Source organism: Lathyrus oleraceus, chromosome 6 (genome assembly GCF_024323335.1).
Source record: "Lathyrus oleraceus cultivar Zhongwan6 chromosome 6, CAAS_Psat_ZW6_1.0, whole genome shotgun sequence".
Taxonomy (NCBI): Eukaryota; Viridiplantae; Streptophyta; class Magnoliopsida; order Fabales; family Fabaceae; genus Lathyrus; species Lathyrus oleraceus.
The window spans coordinates 514,991,714-515,007,923 of NC_066584.1; the positions used below are offsets into that span (position 1 = coordinate 514,991,714).

The 16,210-nt window shown below is 34.3% G+C and overlaps 2 protein-coding genes across 3 annotated transcripts; both read right to left on the reverse strand.

Moving 5' to 3' along the window:
* Positions 1-6,417: 6,417 nt before the first annotated feature.
* LOC127093361 (probable plastid-lipid-associated protein 12, chloroplastic) lies at positions 6,418-9,778 on the reverse strand. 2 transcript variants are annotated; one of them, XM_051032281.1, is made up of 11 exons: positions 9,433-9,778; positions 9,292-9,345; positions 9,038-9,112; positions 8,465-8,584; positions 7,833-8,024; positions 7,672-7,755; positions 7,490-7,582; positions 7,286-7,339; positions 7,115-7,194; positions 6,885-6,992; positions 6,418-6,777 (listed from the first exon to the last, which is right to left on the reverse strand). In XM_051032281.1, exons 1-11 carry the CDS (start codon positions 9,637-9,639, stop codon positions 6,696-6,698), a joined length of 1,149 nt encoding a protein of 382 aa, XP_050888238.1. In that variant the 5' UTR covers positions 9,640-9,778; the 3' UTR covers positions 6,418-6,695. The 2 variants fall into 2 exon arrangements, with proteins under 2 accessions (XP_050888238.1, XP_050888239.1); XM_051032282.1 differs by lacking the exon at positions 8,465-8,584.
* Positions 9,779-10,159: 381 nt separating this feature from the next.
* LOC127093363 (nuclear/nucleolar GTPase 2) lies at positions 10,160-15,150 on the reverse strand. The gene is made up of 11 exons (XM_051032283.1): positions 14,846-15,150; positions 14,607-14,740; positions 14,379-14,508; positions 13,903-14,057; positions 13,372-13,473; positions 13,160-13,264; positions 12,820-12,948; positions 12,521-12,661; positions 11,642-11,742; positions 11,257-11,314; positions 10,160-10,913 (listed from the first exon to the last, which is right to left on the reverse strand). The coding sequence occupies exons 1-11, from the start codon at positions 15,075-15,077 to the stop codon at positions 10,509-10,511; spliced, it is 1,692 nt and encodes a 563-aa protein (XP_050888240.1). The 5' UTR covers positions 15,078-15,150; the 3' UTR covers positions 10,160-10,508.
* Positions 15,151-16,210: the final 1,060 nt, after the last annotated feature.

Sequence of the window (16,210 nt, forward strand, 5' to 3'; positions counted from 1 at the left end):
GACACACACTTTATAATTTTACAACAAAACTAAAACGAATGATTAAGCAACAAAAACAATAACTAAAATGAATTTTTTTGCAGATTGTACAATAGGATTTGTCACTAATCATTAAGCACCTATAATTTGAACACCATTTTAAATCAATTAGGATAATCAACAACAACTTTAAATCTATAATATAAGGAATGAATTTCCAAGTCGTCTAAATTTCCAGGATCTATGATGGAAGGAAAAACATCTCTAATTGACACAAGATAATTACAGCTTCGTGTTCCAAGTCGTCTAAGTTTCCAGGATCAATAACTTTACTACATACAACATTGAAGAATAAGTACCACCTGGTTATGGACAACCTTACATTTCTTGGTAAAATGTCACGAATAAGCACTAGTATAAGTTGTTGCATTAAAACACGACAATTATGAGATTTTAAGCCAGCTAACTTGAGATCATTCATTGACACAAGATTCTTCACATTTGATGAGTACCATTAGGGAACTTTAATACCCTGCAAGAATTCGCAAAAACTTTGTTTTTCTTTTTCAGACAGAGTGTGACACGCTAGGGACAAATAGGTTATATTTTCTATTTCTTTTGGGGCTAACTCTTGTCGTATATCCATCACAACCATATATATATGTGGGATTTCTTAATATCTTTTGTCTTGCCTTTAATGTTGAGAAGTTTTCCAATCAAACTATCACGTACATTTTTCTCCACATGCATCACATCAAGACAATGTCTTACATCAAGACTTGACCAATATGTAAGATCAAAGAACACCGACCTCTTTTTTCAAATATTTTCTACCCGGATTTTTTTGTTTCTTTCCAAAGACTGCACTAATGTTTTGTTGTCTTTTATAAACTTCCCTCCCGGTTAAGGGCTTCGGAATGATATCAAACTCATGCTCTCCATTAAAAGCTTTCCGCAATCTACAATATAGATGATTAGGTCTTAGAAGTTTTCGATGCCCAGGATAATTGCTTTCCTTTTTCCGATTGGTGGTAGCATGTATCAACTTCACACATAAGACATGATTTATGTCCCTTTACGATTTACCCATACAACCGTATGCAGAAAAGTCATTGGTTGTGAAAAACAACATGGAACGTAACTTAAAGTTATCACCTGTATACAAATCATCAACATCAACACTTTCCTCCCACAAATTTCTTAAATCTTCAATCAATAGCGTTAAATAAACATCTATGTCGTACCCTGGGTTTCTTGAACTTGAAATCATTATTGATAGCATTATATACTTGTGCTTCTTACACAACCATGGAGATAAGTTGTAAATTATTAGAAGAACAAGCCATGACGTATGGTTAGTATTCAAATTATCAAAATGGTTAATTCCGTCGGTAGAAAGTTCAAGCCTAAGGTTATTCGTTTCAAGAGCAAAATCTGGAAACAAGGAATGACTTTTCTTCCATTGTAATGAATCAGCTACATGGCGAATTTTTCCATCACACATTATTTCACTTGCATGTCATCTAGTATTCTTTGCATCATAAACATTAGAAAATAATCTCTTAAACCTTGGAATAATCAGTAGGTACCACATCACCTTGGAAGGAACACCCTTGCTAGTTGCATTATCATCGTCATCAACACCATTGTCCTTCTGCTTGTAGCGTGACTCCCCACACCTCGGGCACTCCTTCAAGTTTTCAAACTCTTTTATATATAAGATGCAATCATTACGACATGCATGTATTTTAACATAGTCTGAACCCGTTGGATCTTGGCCTCATAATTAGGGTTTGACAACGTGCTACCTTCGAGAAGCAAGATTAAATAGTCTTAACACATCTGAAATTCTTGTAAAACTTTTATATCCTGGATACAACGAATCTTCCACGCCTCTTTGCAAAGTATCTACCACATTAGCTTTCTTGAAAGCATCTACTCAAATATCATGAATCATGTCTTCTAGAGTATCATTCATAAATTCATCATCTTCAACTGTATGTGATATATGTCCCTTTTTTGTCACTTCATCATGCCATACCCATTTAGAGTAATTTTGAATAATTATGTCACAAGCACAATGATTGAATATAACATCCCTTGGATGTTTTTTCGTATTAAGGCACTTTTTACAAGGACACCAAAAAATCCCATTATTTTTAGGAAGTTTTTTTCCATCGAAATCAAGAAATTGTATCATTCGATTCTCATACTCTTTACTTAATTTATTGGCTTTCATCCAACTACGATCCATAATCACATAAAGCTTATGAAAATAAAATAAAAATAGTACACGTCCAAAATAACAGTAAACAACAAGACAATCTCAAAATAGTAACAACAACAACAACAACAACACCAATAATGGAGAACTTGTACATACTGGAAATATGATGATAGACTTGTAAAGAAAAGTGTTGGTTCGGGCTTCCTTCCTCCTTGGAGAAGAATGGTCTTCTTTCGTTCACTAGAGCTCAAAAAGTGAATGAGCTAGACTTAACATTAACTATGAGAGAATAACAAACTTAGAGAGTATTTATCTCGGTTTTACTAAAAACCGAGGTAACATATTCAACATAAAATCTATAATAAACAAAGGCGCCTTTTTATGTTACAAAAGGAATAAAAAATTAGAGAGTTTTTATCTCAGTTTATTTAAAAACCGAGGTATAATATCCGACGTAAAATCTATAAAAAATAAATGCGGATTTTTAATTTTAAATAAAACATAAAATTGCAGGAGTTGTGAATCGAATCACAAACCCTAAGCAACTATATATGTCGGTTTTTATAAAAATTGAGGAAAAGGATTATTTTTCTAAAATAAAACATGGCGCTCCCAAGACTTATACCCTCAGTTGTTTATTGTTCGAGGTGTAAGCTTCATCATAAAAAGTGTTATTTGTAGTAGTGATGCTTCTAAGGTTAATCTTCTATAATATGATTTTAAGGCCCAATCAACATCACAAGTTCTTATGAGAGTGAAGGTTTGAATGGGTGAAACAGGTTAAATACGAAGACCATGCTGCAAAGTACCTTTATGGTGTCTTACGATATGCTCGACTGCCTTCCAATGTTCTTCTAGTGGCTGAGATGAAATTATCTCACTTTGTTAACAAAGAAAGATATTTATGGTTTTGTGATAGTAGGATGAAATTATCTCACTTTGTTAACAAAGAAAGATATTTATGGTTTTGTGATAGTAGCATACTACGATGCACTGACAATAAAATGATATCAGGTAGAATCCTCAACATATTTTGACCCAGCCTTTGATAGCTTATTAATGGAAATCACAAAAGTGTTGATGCCATTAGATTTGTCCATGTGAGTTTTAATTCTGGATCTATGTCCTTTCTGGTATGGAGTTAATGATTCTGATGTTGTTGACTTTCTTGGTGTTTTGATGATGACAACATTAATGCATGTCGAAGACGGTGGTGGCATCTTCCAACTATTAAATGATGGTGATTAACTTGAAGATATCTCAAGCCTCATCAAGTATAAGTTTCAAGGTTCCAGTGAAGTGCATATATGATTGGTGTATCTGAAAAAGGAACTTGAAGCTTTAAAATTATGAAAGAGAGAAAATGTGAAAGCTTGTCTGGTCGTGTTTGTTTGAGTGACCAGAGTCTTGCGAAAGTAGGAGAGTAACTTCTAAGATACCAAGATCTCTCTCTCTCTCTCTCTCTCTCTCTCTCTCTCACACACACACACACACACACACACACACACACACACACACACACACACACACACCAATTGATCAGGGAACTCTCAGATCAATTTAGAGCTATTTTACAACTAAATGATCTATTAGGCATGGCTAATCGATTACTTTTCTAAATAATTGATTAGACCTAATCCCATATTTTATTAATTTTCTTTAAAATGCTCAAAATCTATTGGGACAAAGCTCTAAATGATTGGGAACGACTAAATATCAAAACATTCTATTTGTTGCGTGAATGATTGATTAGCATTATGGATTATGGCATTGATGACCCATAGGTTGTTTCCTTTTTTTAGCCTCATTTTCTTCTATATAAAGGAGGTCTCTCCTCATTCGAAATCACACCAGAATTCAGAGTTTTCTTATTTCTTAACATTTTATCCCTCTCTTCTATCTCTTTAAAATATTTTCTTTCACCAAAGTTTCCTTAGTTCCCTGTGAGGGAAAATTACTCATGAGGAAAATGTTGTATTGGTGTCGTGCCACTGTTTTATTTTACGAGTTTAATACTCTTGAAGGATCGATTGTTGGGTCTGATCTATGAAGGAGTGACGTTGAAAATATTTAAAACCTCCACCTCAAAGGGGGAGAAGGGGAAGAGAATCCCAATGTCACGAACGGTGGAAAGGTAGAAGTAAAAAGAGAGAGTGGGTGAATCGTCTAAAGAAGCCATATTTGTCATATCTGCCAAGGAACACCCCTCCAAGATGACCTCCTCCTCGTCACATAAAGAGGAGAAGTTAACCTCCTATCAGAGGGAGGCTACTTGGCTCTCAATGGTACAGTAGTATTTGATTTCCCTGACTTCTTAGGGTTAGACGCGGCCATTATCTTCTTGTTTCTTGAGAAAACAGAAGGGAAAACGGAATTATTATCACTATCGTCGGTGATATCATGATCATACTAATGGAACTTTTGCAACTTCCAAATATGCCTAGTTTCACTAATTTGCAATCAACCACCCCATCGAGACGCCTAGCATTTCTATAACAATGGTTCCATAAGGCTATGCGTTCATCACGAGTGGAGGGATCTATTAGGTTTTCATTCTCGTGTAAATCCTTAATTATGTCCATGAAAGGAAAAGATAAAAAGGAAGAATATCGAACTTGTGCCTGTAAAAGGGAGGGGCTTGATCGTGAGAAGTTGTAGGAGTTGTTGGAGAAGGCAAAGAGGCTTTTTAAAGCTCTGGCAAAGAAATGTGCGAAAAGGTTTGGGTTGAATCCCTTTAATAGAGGCGGGAATTAGGGAAAATCAAGGGTCTCCTAGGTTTCCCGTCATGAAAGACTCGGGAATTAGGGAAAATCAAGGGTCTCCTAGGTTTCCCGTCATGAAAGACTCTGTACGTTTCTGAATGTGCGATGGATTGAAGTCAACTTAGCGGCCAAGAGTGAAATCATCATTGATAGCATTAAATAACTCACACGTTTTTTTTTCAATTGACATTTGAGGATTCCTTTCAAGTGACGTAAGAATCACATCATTGACACCTAGAGACATATCCTAGTGTCGTCCATATACGGGAAACTAGCCTTAAGTAACTATTGCATCTTCTAAAAAAAATTAAACTTTCATCTTAAATCATTAAACTAAATGCACAATTGAGGGAGTCATCGTGAGAGAAAAGTAAGATTCTTTGCAGACAATCATTTCTCGACCAAAATAGTTAGACATTAAACCATGTTATGATGTTTTGAATAATTTGATTTAAAATGTGGGTATAAATGAGGGGGGTAATTTGACAATCATCGTATGTGTCTTATATGCCGATGCCCAAACTAATTTTAGTAATAAGGTTTAAGAGAAAAATTAAGATTATTCACGACTAATATCTCTACCATGATTTACATCTCCCAATTTTGATTGTTTTTTTTTAAAAAGTTTACTCCAAAAAAGCCAATAAATAAAAAAGGGTAGTTATCACTAAAAAAATCCAATGCGATTTTATATCAAATTTATTAAAAAGTCCGTTGTGTTTTGTACCTATCGAATATTTTTTTTAAACTCGCACTTTCTGTATTTGATATGTTTATAGTGATACCAACTGAGTTACCTTATCTTGTATGTGCAAGTTTTATTTGAACTTTTAAGAAATACTGATTGTATCGGTCATTTTTTAGTTATTAGATCTACAAGTGAATGTTGACGTGAACACTTTTTCTTTTTATAAGTAAATATTATTTCTTATATTTGCTTCAATTAAAATCATTTCAGTTGACTTAATATTACTAAAGCTATGAAGTCTACATTAAATAGAAACAAAATATATAATTGATCAAAAACAAAAATTATAAATAGATTACTAATATCAGTAATTAGATGAAGTTGAAGAAATGGTCTATACGAGTACGACATGCTTAGACAAATGTTGGTTGAATCTATGGATCCAAATGTCATTCGAAAATGAAGTGCAAGTATGAGAGGTTGGAAATCATTAATGATGAGTGTGATTGTTTGCCTTTGTTTTAGTTTCTATGCATGATTATGAACCATTGCTGAATGCATGTGGAAGTTGTAAATACTTCATGAAAATGTTTGTGCAGTGTGCCTCTAAGTTGGGAATTCCTTATTAGTTTTTCTTATCAGTGTGCAGTGATTCAGTGGTACTGTCAAAGGGACAAAAAATGCACATGTATGCTGTGAAATCTTGTGTTGATGGGAATGTCTTTACGGCAACTAGTTGAGACGAATAGGGAATATAGAAATAAGGAGAACTCTAAACATTCTTTCAACTCTTTCAACTCTTTCAATGCGATGCCAAGGCGTTCATGGGTTTTCATGAAGCAACGGGATTTCAAAGAATTCAATTTCCCTATAGTCGTTACCATGAATGATGTCATTTGCATATATAATAGTGTTTAGATAGCAATGATATGTGTGGTTAACAGGAATGGTTAAATACACACTTGATGTCAAACCTTCACCCACAGAATGATGTCCAATCTTCTTCGAGGACTCCCATGATAAATCATTACTAATTCGATCACCGTGATGCATCCGTGCGAACATGTACAAAAATAACTTCATCGTCTCCACGGCTAATTCTGACCTTCTCGTCACTGAATCTGCAAAGAAAGGATATAACAAAGAGAAGATCTTATGCTAGTATACAAAATCTACTATATAGTGGATGAATTAAGAGAACATGATTTCTTGGAAGATGTCATCTTACAAAATCTCCAAGATGAACTTCTTGGCAAAATCAAGGGGATATCCAAATGGGCCCCCAATTATGGCTGCATCATCCATTGTAACCTCATACATTTTTGGGCCGCTTTTTCTGTGGGCAAAACAAGATGTACCAAACATTCAATCCCATCGATATATATTTCAAACGGAGATTGGAGGAACATATACTCATTGCGTTTGTAAAAATCCTGCCCTGAAAATCAGTGAACTTACACAAAATTTCCAGTCATGGAGAATTTCAGCCCAAACAAGGTCTCAACCACATACTTTATTAGTCCATTCTTCCCAATAATCTGTAAAAATCATTGCAATGCACAAACTCGTGAAGCGACATTTATGGCAAATTGGCAATTAAAGTAAAAAAATACAAGAGGAACATAATACCTGCTTTCCCATCAGACCATTGGCAGCATTCTCGAACCAACTATCTGTCTCAGTCTGTAGAAAATAAGTTGTTTAAATAAGAAAAAGAAAACCTTGCAACATAATTGCTTACATTTAAACCATCTTCAAACAGTATTTCCAAAAAAAACTTGGCGAGTAACAAAATTATCCGTTGGAACTCTCTGTTTGTATTTCAAAATCTACCTGTGAATTCCATATCATCTGCCACTCACCCTCTTCTAGTTCTGGTTCTTTATCTTCAGATTTCTTACTTAAGGAAATGAGTTCATCTATTGCCTGTTGAAATTAAGGATATGAAGAACAGTGACAGTGAAATATTCCAGTTAGGTTTATATTGGAACGAGAAGAAAAAACAGCACTCTTACCTCTGCAACACGCACCCCCGACGAAATTGCGGTTAATAGCTTTTGTCTAGGTTGAGTTTGCTTCTGCAGCACAAATGTGGTTCCCTGCACTATATATATGCTGCTGATAAGTCTTGGAAATGCCTATTAGGATGATGTTTATATTGGAAATGCCTAATCACCTTATTTCCTCTAGAGATGCGAAGGTTTCCGGAATGCGACAAGTATGTGGTGTCTAACCAACCCTTTGCTTCATCTCCAAGTAGCTTAAATGGAACTGGATATGGAACTTTAAATGGAAGAAATTTAAAAGAAAATGCAGCTCTGTCAAACCTAAAAAGGATTCTTTTTCCATCTTTGATGGATGCTGCTGCCTGTTCAGATCGAAAGGCATGAATATAAGAACGCGAATGAGAACAACAACCAAGTCTTTGTCCTACTAGATTCGGTCGTACATATAGATCAAACTTCACTCCACTCTTGCAAAAACCAAACTTTCAATAGATAGAAAAATAAAAATAACAAAATATAGGAACAGCTATATGATATCATGTTTTTTTGTATCAATGGTACAAACACAAACACAAACAAAAAAGGAATTCAACTATTATACTATACATATGTGAAGAAATAAAAGAAAGCCAGTCATAGAATCTATGTGGCATAATTCAATTCACAATATTGACTATTGACAAATCCTCTTATGCTAAAGTTTCAGTCTCTCTCACCTAATACTATAAAAAAAGAAGTTGAATTGAATGCAGAAATGTGTATTAAATTTATGATAAATTCGGTTGAACTTATTTAGTATTACCTCCACTTTGAGCTCACCAATGGCATCAGAAAATGATACAATATTGCATACGCGTGGATCATTCGTTCGAAGATAAACCTCTTGAAATACACTAAAAAAATCAACCCCGACAAACGTTCTCTGAAAGAGCAATATAGAATACCATATTGAGTCATATCAGTATGCAATTTATGGGGTATGTGTTGAACAGTTTGACGACACTTGTTCTGGTAGGTAGATATTATCAGATTGAAATTTCAGTTCAACATGCCTAAACTTACAGAATGGATTGCATTAAGGAACATAATATATGCAGCTTGCCATTAAAGATTTACTATCATGAAGACTGTCGAACTATCCCGTGTTATTCAAGAGATGGCATTATGGTAGTCATTCCAAAAAAAACGATAAAAATATAAGACCTAGGAAGAGATTATGTAGAAGGGCAATCAAGTTGAACAACATTATCCGGACGCCAAGTTTAATAGTATCATTGTGAGGTCGAAGCTTTTCATAAGATAGTTCATGCACAAACATTGAAATTTTGGATGAATAATGTGTTTGAAAAAGCGTTTGAGTAAATACAATAAGAACCTGAATGGGGGATGCAGTTCCAGGTCTTGTAGTAAAAATGAGCTGCCAGCGACCCTCAATCAAACTTGAATTTGTCTGCAGAACAGAATAGAATTTCATCTCATGAAAAGGATAATAATTATGCAACACCTACACTTCTAAAAAATTCACACCTCTAATTTATTCATTTTTTGGTAGACTATAGAGTGTAGTGTGGTGTTTCTTGTGTCCGTGGTTCATAGTTAAAAGAGAGATAAATGAAATTGAAGACGTACAGGATCAGACACACCCCCTAAAGTCTCGAGAACTTGAATAGCACGTTGAATAGCCTGAAAGGGAAATGAAACGGTGATAAATTGAGGAAAAAATTGAGATTACACGATAAGAGATTGATAGTAAGAGAAAGAGAATGAGACGTTGAGTTGATTGGGAGAAGAAGAACGTCCTCGTCCTTGGATGCCAACAAGTGCTTCGATGAGTGAGTTCTCAGATTCTTGTGTAATGGATAATTGCTGAACTTGAGAGCACCGAATCACGAAGCGTTTACGAGGTGAAACAAAAGGTGAACGAGTAGATGAGTCAAACCCTATATTTGCATTTACAACTCGGAGAGTGAGAGCCATTGGAGAGAGAGAGAGAGAGAGAGAGAGTTCTGTTTTTCTGTTAGGTGACTTGTTTGTGGCTGGCGCCAAGATGAAGTTGAATACGTGGCGAACCAGAAACAAAGATCACCTTACATTGCAAATTCCATATGGATATTTTTATGTTTTTACTTGTTTATTCAGATTATGTTAAAACCTTACATTCATTCTACTCGATTATAATACTTTAACATATCTTCACATTGTTCAACAGATGTCGTTCTAAGTAAGAATTAAATTTGTGTATTTAAACAAGCAAAATGGCATTTTTTTACACATTTTAATGTGGGACCCAACCAATTTTAGTCTCTCTTCTATTTCTTTCTATTCTCACCAAAGACAATTGATTCAAACATTTTTTAGTCTTTTAAAAAATCAAACTCCAATCTTAAAATAAATTTACAGCATCTGAACCATCCGAAGTCCAGCACTAAAAATTAGGGTGCTTAGAAAAAAATGTTTAGCTTAAAATTTAAGGATTTAAAACAAGCATATCAGCCTATTGCTTTAGAAATTGTAAATTCAAATTTCTCTGAAGTGTCATGATATGGATAGCAAATAACTTAGAATGGTAAAAATTACAAATAAATAGAACAAAGTATCCGTCACTAAAAACTATATCAATACAACTATGCTCAATAAATCAAAATCTAATCTGCATCCAAAGATCGATTGATAACCATAACTGAAGCTTCATTTATGTAACCAGCACAGGATTCCCAAGAGCAAAATTGATGCATTTGACAATCGTAAGTGAGACACGTCAAGTCCTGAAAATGGAGCTGGGCGGCAGAAATGGAGCTTCTTCACTTCAAAACGTAACCCCTAACAGCTAAACCTGAAACCAAAACTCATGATTCACTTGTTGGTACTGCCTCGTCAGGAATATGCATCTCAGGTGGAACCTCAGTGGATGGATCCTGCTCAGATGAGTCACTATCTTCATCTGTATCATCTGCCGTGTATAGAAGTTGGTCAGTAGTTTCTCCCTTCATCTCATTCTCCGTATATAAATCCCCTTGAACCGGTACATTTCTTTGCTGCTGGGATGAAAGAACATTTGCAATAGCTTTAATGGCAGCAGATGCCTGGTTAGGGTCAACTGTCTCGTCAACATCAATGCCATTAACATTAGGCTCCTCCTCTGCCTCGGACACTTCATTCAGCTTAGGAGGAGGAACAAAAAAGGGAATTTTACCCCTCTGCCAGTCATGAAGTATCATCTTTGCTGCAGTCATCAGGTCAGGTTCACCACCCTGGGAAAGACATCAAGTATAAAAGTCACACCAAAAACTATCACCTCGTCTTACCCATGCAAAAAAAAACACTTAATAAAACAAATTGGATGAAAAAATAAATTACCTGATTTAACATGTTTACGCATAAAGGGGAAGTTAGTAAATTTTATTCCATAATTCAGGTAGAGGATCAAAAGATGAAACATGTGTGTTACTTAAGTTCCATGAAAGAGGGAATATCTAGTCTAAAGTCAAATTGAGAAAAGCTTAAGAGTATATTTACTAGCGCTGATGATCAGCCACCTCAACAACACAATTTTTAAAACAAAACTATGAATTTAGATCAATTCAAATAGAATACCTTAAGAAGTTTGCCAGATGATTTGCAGAGCTGAAGTAGGAAGTCATTTTCATCAACCCTGATGACAAGTAAAAGAAATTATCAAATACCTAGTTTTTGTATACAAGCTATTTTGTCACATTGTAAAAAAGCTATATTAGAAAACAGATGAGCAAATCCAAGGTGAATATAAAATGGCTTGTAGTAGTCGCATCAAGAATAATCATGCTACCACCACCTGATTGTTAATAATTCCTTAGAGGATGCTAAAACTACAGGCAGAGCGAAACAAAATCTTGCAACAAGCTATCAAAAAGCTGGCTGTCCTCCACAAACACAAGAATACCAATGGCAAACACTTTATGAAAATCTGCCATTCACCAAGTTAGGAGACAGCAAACCATACCACTCTTTTATTTTATAAGCTCTTGTCAAGTGCTCCTTCTTCACACGTTTCAAAACCTCGCCTATATGGTCAGCAGCATCTTTCAAATTTGTTACACGTACCTGGAAATAAATCAAGTATTCAGCAAGATAGGAATATTATATAAATAACAATAATATATCTAACAGACAAGTTGTTAGGACCCCAAATATTTCTTATAAGCCTCATTCTACATATAAACTCTAGGGAGGCTAACAGGGTATAAAGCTCTATCACATGCAAACTGAATTCCACAAGAGCTCCTTAGTTCTATTGTTAGTAAGCGTGAGTATAAATTATTCATTTGGCAATCAAACAAGTATGTGCTGACACTGACAAATGATATTACTCAATACAACATTAAATCAATAATAGGCATGTCCCATTCTGACAAATCAAAATGAGTGAGAAGCAATAATAATCACAATATATTCTTAGGGGTGTCAATAAGTTATCACAACCCAAAAAAACTTGGGATATCTAAGCATTATCATACCAGGTAGATTGATATAAAACATATCTCTAAATAATAAAAGGAAAAGCACTATCTACAATTACAACAACCAACAGCATGATTGTTTAACTTTCTTTCAAAACAAATGCAGTGGTTCTGGAAATATAGAAAAGATTTCCTTACATCAAATATTCTTCAGATACACATTCGTTTTATAGTCTTTGGAAGCTTAAAATAAATGTACTATAAATCCTTTCCCCTATAGGTGGGGTGACCTATATGAATCAAACAAAGTCATTGTGCTCTTCCAATTAACATTGGCAAAATTTAATGACCGATTAAAATTAAAATATTCTTTAGTAAACTATCATGCAACCAAAGTGAAAAGAAAATAGGAGAAAACCTACCACACCCTTCAGCACAACATCTGTTTCAGTGTCCTTGTTGTGGTAGACAACACCGGGACAATCAATCAAAAAGATCCTCTTTGTAAGGGTTATATACTGCCAGACTTTTGTTTCCCCTGGAATTGGAGCAACCTTGCAAACCTGTGACACAATAAGTGGCCACATGTCAATCAGCAAGCTAAAATGCTTATGATTCCGTAGTTGAAAATTTACTTTGTACTTCTATGGTTTAATTAATCTTCTCGCTGAAAACAGCTTAAGCAGGATATAAGAAATGCTAAATGAGAAAGAAGGATTACATTCTTTGTACGCAATGTATTGATCACCGATGACTTCCCAACATTTGGATATCCAACGAAACCAACAGATATTGCTTGCTTATCACTTTTTAATCTTGCAAATTGTCTCAAAACCGATAGAAGTGAACCCTACGTGTGATAAAGACCAATGAAAAGATAGCAATTAGCTGAGGATACATATGAGTAAAAGGAGTGTAATGAAGGATATGTTGAGGCTAAAAGATAACAAATTACTGAGGATACATATAATCTCCAACTTCACTTGTCTTCTTTTATTGATGAATTAACACATTGCAGGAAATTGGCAAACAAATCAAATAAGAATTAGTCACAAGTATACCTTTCCAAAGGACTTATTAATGCTTGCATGGAATGCTAGAGTTGGATATTCTTTTGACAAAACTCTAAGCCATCCTTTTGTTGCCCAGGCGGGAATTAGATCACACTGAAAATATGGGGATTTGAAATGATTTATGATGTATTAAGATGTAATTACAAAGGTATGGTACTTAGAACAGTTTAAAACAAAACCAAAAAAAAAAAGTTTGTAACCTTGTTCAATAAAAGAACCAAGTGTTTGTGCTTGCAATTTTCTTTCAAATGCTTCTCTAAATGGTAACACCTTGTGCCCTGTGGATCCCTTGCATCTATAACCTGTATAATTATAGATAAAATATTTATGAAGACGGAAGAGGAAAGTGAGTTATATCAGCCAGGAATCTGATAGTCAGAAATTTGACATGCCACGGATTCATCAACTAAAAAAAACATGAAACAAACCTATAAAGAAAATTGATTTAGAACTTAAAAGTATTACAAATTAACTACCAAGCTTCTATCTTTTGTCCCTTATTTTACGATGAAAAAAGTTACTAAAATTCAGATAATGTTTTCACATTGGCAGAGCAAGGTGGCGTGCAAATTCGAAACAGAAATGCACATCATAAAGCATAGTTTTTTAACCTTTTCACACAAGATAACATTAATAGAATTAAAACATACAAATATGCTACACAAGTCAGAACCAGCCATCATATATGTACATGAAAAGTTTAACAAAATCAGAGCAACATGAAAGACTACCTGGACAACAACATCGGAAGAATCTATCACTTTGTAGAGTTCACCCCATATGCGTTTGCTTTGACCTTTATCAAACATGTTATGCCGCACTAAATCTCTAAATCCATCTGCTTCATTAGCTTCTGCAGATGCATCATACTTCTCTTCAAAAGCATCTGCAAATGAAAGTAATGTAGGAACAAATCAATAACAGTTATCAGATAATGTGCAACATCATTTGGTCAAAGAAAAATACCACATGCAAACAAATATTCCCGCTAAAAAACAGAATACTGTATGAAAACCCAGTAATCAAACCATAATATGTATACTTAGGCTAAAAATACACTTTGATGACTTTCTGAAATAATAACACATCTTTTCTTTTAAAATTATCTCTTAGTGTAAAACTTTAAGGAAAAGCACAAATAAACTTGGCATATCTCATGATAATGCTAACTAAACAACCCAATTTAGAGAGAAATCAGGATTTCTACCTTGAGAACCATCGGCTTTCTTAGCTAAGGACTCATAGTCAGTCGCCAAAAGGCTTGGACGTTTTCTTTTAGTCTTAGGTCCAAATGCATCAGAAAAAGGCTCTCTATCAAGAAGGTGAACCCTTGATTGCTGCATTCAAAATTCATATGCAAGTAAATATACATATTTATTTAAAATTTAAAATGTAAAATTCAAAGCACAAAACCACTGCAACAATTGAAACAAACCTTCTGGTGATCATTGAGAAGGGACATAGGCAAATTCTTCCCCTTGAGAATAACATTATAATTACTGGAAGTATGCTTAGCCATTTCATCTCTGAAAAACTCAAGTTCTTTCTGATTCACAACACGAGTATTCCCTGCAAATCACAAAACACTAAATTAGCGACTTGAATTATTGAAGAATTGTGGTTAGTAATTAATAATTAATCGATTGAACTGGTATGAGGTGAAATTGAACATACCAAACCATTGACGATCGGGTTTGATTCGAGTGCTTGGAAGGTCTTTGGATTGATACTCTTCCCTAAGGATTTTGCCTCCTCTGTTACGAACGGGTCTGACTTTGTACATCTTGAGACGGCGAACTGTGGCGGCGGAACGCGACTCGGTCTTCGAGTCATTGCTGCGGTTGGCGTCGAGAGAGTGCTTGGGTTTTCCTGAGACGTTAACGTTCCTCTCTTTCTTCTTCGCCATTGCAGACACAGAATGAACCTAGGGTTTGTTGAAAGTGTTACAACGGTGCCGCAAAGTACACAATAAGATTAGGGCTTATATTCTACTCGCTAGATTTTTCTTTTTTAATCTACTTTTACTACTACTGTTGAAAAAACAAATAACCACACAAATATTATAATTTTCATATCCAAAAAGTGATTTATTTTTTTTAAAATAACCAGTTTTTTTATTAAAAAATCGAAAATATCTTTGTCGTTCTTTACGGGTTTCATAAATATTTTCCAAATCCTTTTGAAGGAATTTGTAAAGTTCGGTGACTGTTAGTTATCTGCGAGCGTGCGATGCGCTCGCTAGGTCATATTTTTTCGAGATGTGACAAAAGTCAACCACGAGTAAAGGATGTGCGGTCGAAAAAATTGATAATGAGACAAGATGGGTGTTTAAAATATATATTTCTTTTGAGTTACTTAATATTTGTTTTGCCTATTATTCTAGTTTATTTTAGAATGACTTTTGTAATACGATTTTCTAACTCCTCCTATGTAAATTTTAACGATGTTGAAGCTAGTTTGGTGGTAGAAAGATTGACATGTATGTATTTAACCAATTTGAGTTTATTTGCGAGTTTTATTATGATTTTTATTATTGGACTAAACTTAATCTCAATAATAGGGTATAAATCATATGATTTTCATTATGTTTTCTTATTGATTTCAAAAGTTCTTGCTTTCAAGAAAAGTATTTTTGAAAGTTCTAGAAGATTTTGTTCATGTCAAAGATCTTAAGCTTGAAATTTCTTTAGATATAGATACAGAGTACACAAACAAAAATAAGCCAAATATATTCATTTTTTTCGTTGCTTTATGTAACACCACGAAAATTTCATTAGAATTTTAATTGAATTTTTTGTGTGTCATCTAATTTAATTTGTGTTATTATTAAGGGTTTTAATTAAATAATATATAAGTTTATTAATAAAATATTGTAATAATAATAATAATAGAAAATGGGAAGAGTGGTAATTATTTAGAAATAAGAGGATAAATAATAAAAATTAGTATGACAATAGAATTAGTGTCAGTAGAGCAAACAAGGAGAAAGTCGAAGAAAATCCTAGAAGAGGAATTCTCAAGAACGTCCATCACCAAAAG

Bases quoted from the DNA above. Each gene is read 5' to 3' on its own strand.
- LOC127093361 (XM_051032281.1), bottom strand. From the start codon at position 9,639: ATGGCTCTCACTCTCCGAGTTGTAAATGCAAATATAGGGTTTGACTCA. The intron at 7,340-7,489 runs GTAGATTTTGAA...TATTTTCTACAG, and splicing joins AGATGATATGGAATTCACAG to ACTGAGACAGATAGTTGGTT. The intron at 6,778-6,884 runs GTAAGATGACAT...CTTTCTTTGCAG, and splicing joins AAGTTCATCTTGGAGATTTT to ATTCAGTGACGAGAAGGTCA.
- LOC127093363 (XM_051032283.1), bottom strand. From the start codon at position 15,077: ATGGCGAAGAAGAAAGAGAGGAACGTTAACGTCTCAGGAAAACCCAAG. The intron at 14,741-14,845 runs GTATGTTCAATT...TGTGATTTGCAG, and splicing joins ACCCGATCGTCAATGGTTTG to GGAATACTCGTGTTGTGAAT. The intron at 11,743-12,520 runs GTAGGTTTTCTC...ATTTATTTCCAG, and splicing joins ATGTTGTGCTGAAGGGTGTG to GTACGTGTAACAAATTTGAA.